At 41.7% G+C, this 5,130-nt stretch overlaps 1 gene segment (V, D, J or C); it reads left to right on the top strand.

The window, feature by feature from the left end:
- Positions 1–1,541: 1,541 nt before the first annotated feature.
- Positions 1,542–1,999, top strand: LOC110324125. The segment is given in 2 exon segments: positions 1,542–1,587; positions 1,671–1,999. Coding segments are annotated over 2 exon segments (375 nt in total).
- The last annotated feature ends 3,131 nt before the right edge of the window (positions 2,000–5,130 follow it).

The raw sequence follows: 5,130 nt of genomic DNA, 5'->3' as shown, positions 1-5,130 counted from the left end.
CATAAACACACACTCACAAACATACACACTCAGAATCTCATAAACATGCAACTCTGTCATATATATATTCAAAAGACAAGTGCAACAAAATTAATGCAGAAAACAATGAGAGTAAATATCTACAAAACCATTGTTGGTTTCATTTTGTTTTGGACTTCTACTGTTAGATATGCCTCCATTATTAAATGTGGTAATAAAACCAGACTCCTCAGAGCTCCTAGGGACTAAACCACCAATCAAAGTGTACACATGGAGGGACTCAAGGCTCCAGCTGCATATATATCAGAGGATTACCTTATCTGGCATGAATGGCAGGGTAGGATCATGGTGTGTGAATGCATGAAGACCCTGCATAGGAGAATGCTAGAGTGGTGAGGCAGTAGAGGAGATGTAGGTTGGGGAACAACCTATAGAAGCAGGGGCAGGTGTGATGGGATAGAGGATATGTGGAGGGGAAACAGGGAAAGGGGATAACATTTGCTATGTAAATAAATGAAATAACCAATAAAAAAGTCATGGTCAGGATGTTGTGAGAGAGACATATTGGAAGATCCCAAGGAAAACCAGAGGGACAGAGTAGAGGTAGGAATGATGATAGTATATTATTCAAATCATGGAACTACACATAAAAGAAACCATGAAGACTTTGTTTCTATGGACCTGGTTGAGCTCATTGACCAACATTTTCGTGTTCTTACACATATGTATACATATAATAGTTCATGGTTATATACTGAGGAATATTTCATTGTCTATAACCTAAACATTGTCAATATCCATTCGTCCTTTGTTATAAATGTAAATGGAGTCCAGTTCCCAGTTGCTGTGAAAGGACCAGCAATAAATATGGATGTGTAACTGTCTCTGTAATAATATAGAGTCATTTGAGTACATGCTTGGGGAAGATGGAGCTCAGACACAGCACAGATTTATATACACCTGTTGGTGACAATTTCACACAGAATTCCAGAGTCAGTACACTAGACTAGTACACTCAAATCAATAATGTTTAAAGGTTAACCATTGTCCACATCCATGTCACTAGTTTTCTCATTTGCCTTCCTCCTTATCAACATCTGATTGAGTTCTAATTAAGACATTAAATCTTTTTGATGAATATTTCCATAATTAACATCATTATTATCTTCATCTTCATCTTCACAACGCATTATCTGTAAATCATCATGTAAACATGTCCCAGAGTGGAGCAACAGACTTAGGCCCAGTAAAGATTGAGAGTTTTGTCCATTTATTTACAAGCATACCAGCAGTGCAGGGTTCATAGAATGTCTATGGGATGCTTTTCCTCCCAAAGTCATTGGATTTGGACTAGACCATCCTGCTGCTTGACCCATGCAAATTTTAAGTACTTCCTCCCCAGCTCTTCACCCGTTGGACTAGGTTTTTATGTAAGAAGTCCCCTGCTCATAAATATCCAAATTACCTGAGACCATGGTGGTTAAAAATAGGGATGTCAACACCCTGAGATCAACATATGTCCCATGTCCTCTCCACAGTCCCTGAACACACTGACTCTAACCATGGGATGGAACTCGGTCTTTCTCTTCCTCCTGTCAGTAACTGCAGGTAAGGGGCTCACCAGTTCCAAATCTGAAGAAGAGAAATGGCCTGGGATGTCACTGACATCCACTCTGCCTTTCTCCCTACAGGTGTCCACTCCCAGGTCCAGCTGCAGCAGTCTGGGGCTGAGCTGGTGAGGCCTGGGGCCTCAGTGAAGATGTCCTGCAAGGCTTCTGGCTACACATTCACTAACTACTGGATGTACTGGGTGAAGCAGAGCCATGGAAAGACCCTTGAATGGATTGGAAATATTTATCCTGGAAATGGTGGTACTAACTACAATGAAAAGTTCAAGGGCAAGGCCACATTGACTGTAGATACATCCTCCAGCACTGCCTACATGCAGCTCAGCAGCATGACATCTGAGGACTCTGCGGTCTATTACTGTGCAAGACACAGTGTTGTAACCACATCCTGAGCATGTCAGAAAAGCTGGAGGAGCAGGAAGCTGCCCTGGGACTGAGAAGACTTAGAGAATACTCGCTTGAAGAATTGCTCAGGTGCAGTCATTTGGGTAGTACATTTTTATGTGTGCTTCTTAAAGAACTACTGTGCTTTTTCAACTTTGCAAAAGGACATCCGTGAATTACATGCTGTTGATTTAGGATGTTCCTAGAATACCCCATGCCTTGTCAATATCAATAACAGTGCCTGCTTTCCTTGACATTTTTCTTCTTTCATAAAACATCAAAAAGGAAACTGTGATTACAGATGATAAAATTATGTCTGGGTTGTGTGAAAGAGTAGAATTTGGAATAGCTTGAAATAAAGTAAAATATGAATTTGATTTGTAAAATTCCAAATTCTGAGCAAAGAAAATCCCTTTCAAAATCTTAAATCTTAAATTTTTTTTTTTGGTGCTTTTCTGGTACATAAATTAATGCCATATTATAAATGGTAGTGAAATAAGTGTATAGTGATTTTCTAACCAATTTTTCTAAATTTAGCCAACATATGCATCTTGAGTGTACTCAGGGAACAGTTAGTGATGGAAATGGGCAGGTGCAGGACTGGTGCCTTTCAAAGCTTTACTTCCTTTTCAGCACTGCTGATAGGTCCTCAGGTAGTACTATGTCCAATTTTCTGTGAAACTTCCAGAGGACTTTCAACATTGTTGAGACTGCTATAGACTATGGAGACATTGGATGTTAGATTATATTTTGCGTTATGCTTTGTTTAGGTATGCCCCTGCAAAGACTCAAGTGTTTGAACAAGCCTATGAGTGCCAGGGAGTTGAATGTTATGGTTTGTATATGTTCAGCAGAGAGTGGCACTATATAAGGTAAGGTCCATTTGGAGTAGGTGTGTCACTCTGGGTGTGGGCAATTGAATAATCATCTACTTGGAAGCCAGTATTCTGCTGGCACCATGAAGATGTGTGACTCTCAGCTCTGCTTGCACCATGCCTGCCTGGATGCTGTGATACTCTACTGCCTTGGTGATACTAGACTGAACCTCAAAACCTGTAAGTAAGACTCAATTAAATGTCATCCTTCATAAACTTATCTTGTTCATGATCTCGGTTCACAGTAGTAAAATCCTAAATATGATATATGACATATATGAAGGGTAAGTTCAGGATTGCAGGAGTATTTATTGGACAGCACTCTTATTTCTATCTATACCACTCCTTGGCATATACCCAGAAGATGCTCTAGCATGGAATAAGGACACACACCCCAATATCTTCTTAGAAGTCATATTCTTAATAGCTAGAAGCTGGAAACAACCCACATGTCCCTCAACAGAGGAATTAATACAGAAAATGTGGTACATTTACACAACGGATTACTACTCAGCTATTAAAAACAATGGACTTCATGAAATTTGCAGGCAAATGGATGAAGCTTGAAAATATCATCCTGAGTGAGGGAACCTAGTCACAAAAGAACACGCAAGAGTGTGCACTCACTATTAAGTGGTTATTAGCCCAAAAGTTCAGAATGCCCAAGATACAATTCACAGACAATTTGAAGGTAAAGAAGGAATATAAAAGTGTGGATGTTTCTGTGCATCTTAGAAGGGGAAGCAAAATACTCACAGGAGGAATTATGGAGACAAAATGTGGAGCACAGACAAAAGGAAAGGCCATCCAGAGACTGCCCTACCTGGGGATGCATCCTGTACACAGTTGCCAAACCCAGACAATATCGCAGATGCTGGGGCGTTTTTGCTGATGAGACCCTTATATGGCTGTCTCCAGAAAGATCTACCTGAAAAATACAGAGGCAGATGCTTGAAGCCAATCAGTCGTCTGATTGAGGGGTCCTTGACAGAGGAATTGAAGAAGGGATTGAAGGAGCTGAGATGGTTTGCAGCTCCATGGTGGGAGCAAGAGTGTCAACTGGACAGATCTGCCCCATTCCCCAAGATCCTGGGGATTGGACCACAAACCAAAGGGTGAATGTAGAGAGACCCATGGCTCCTGCCACATATGAGGCAGAGGATGTCATTCTTGGACAGCAGTGGGAGGAATGGCCCTTGGGCTTGAAGGGGTTCGATGTTCCAATGTAGGGGAATGCCAGGGTGGGAAGGTGGGTGGGGTAGGTTGGTAGACAAGCACCCTCCTAGAGGCAGGGTTTGGGGGGATGGGATGGGGGCTTCCTACTGGAACAGTAGGGATTCCTGCAAAGGGGATAATATTTGAAATATAAATAATCAATCCAAGAAAAGGAAAAAAAGTACTAAGTTCAAAGTCTCTTCTGAATATTCATCCAATCATTTAACTTTAATTTCCAAAGCATGAGTAGAAACCTCCTTGGAAAACTCCAAACTCTGCACCTCCATGGCTGATGTCAAGGCAGTCTTCGGCTCTCCAATTCCTTTTTCATTTTTGTAGACTGCAACAAACTTCTTTCTCCTGGGCTGGTTCTATGCCCTGATAGGAGCATTCCTCAGCAGATAACCCATAGCTCTGGCATTTCTAACATCTTGGGGTCTCCAAGGCAAATTCAATGTTACAGCTTCTTGTTTCAATGTCTGACATTCACATATGATCTTCTGGGCCCCTCTAAAGGGCTGGGGTCATTTCTCCAGCTCTGCTTTAGGTAGCACTGCAAGCTCACGTTAATCCACTCCACTACCACTGAGGCTCTTGGTGACCATCCCATTGTAATGACCTTTCCACTACACTGGGGACTTATGTTGCAACTAGGCTTTACCAATAGCCTCACATATGTTCTCTTCATGGTGCCTTCACTCAACCCCTTTGCATGTGCCCTTCACCCCTCAGTCATGAACTGCAACTGTGGCTGTACTTTCATGAATAACCTTACATGGCCTCTCACAGTGCCAAGCCTTAGCTGTATTCATGAAGCCTTAATGTCTTCAAAACTGGGAACACCTGGATGACATTTATACATCACCACATACAGCTACTGCAAAAGGTAAACCTTGGCTATCTCTGAAGCACAGGTGCTTTGTGCTCTCAAAAAAACATTTTCCAGAAGGTGTCACCTCAGTGATGCTGGTCTCATCTTAATCATCACTAGTTTCTTAGCTCCATCTAACCAGCATAGTTGTCCCAGTAATCCATTCTATTCTGGACAC

Source organism: Mus pahari, chromosome 7 (genome assembly GCF_900095145.1).
Source record: "Mus pahari chromosome 7, PAHARI_EIJ_v1.1, whole genome shotgun sequence".
Taxonomy (NCBI): domain Eukaryota; kingdom Metazoa; phylum Chordata; class Mammalia; order Rodentia; family Muridae; genus Mus; species Mus pahari.
Note: the sequence above shows the minus strand (reverse complement) of the source record. Positions and strands in the feature narration are given on the sequence as shown.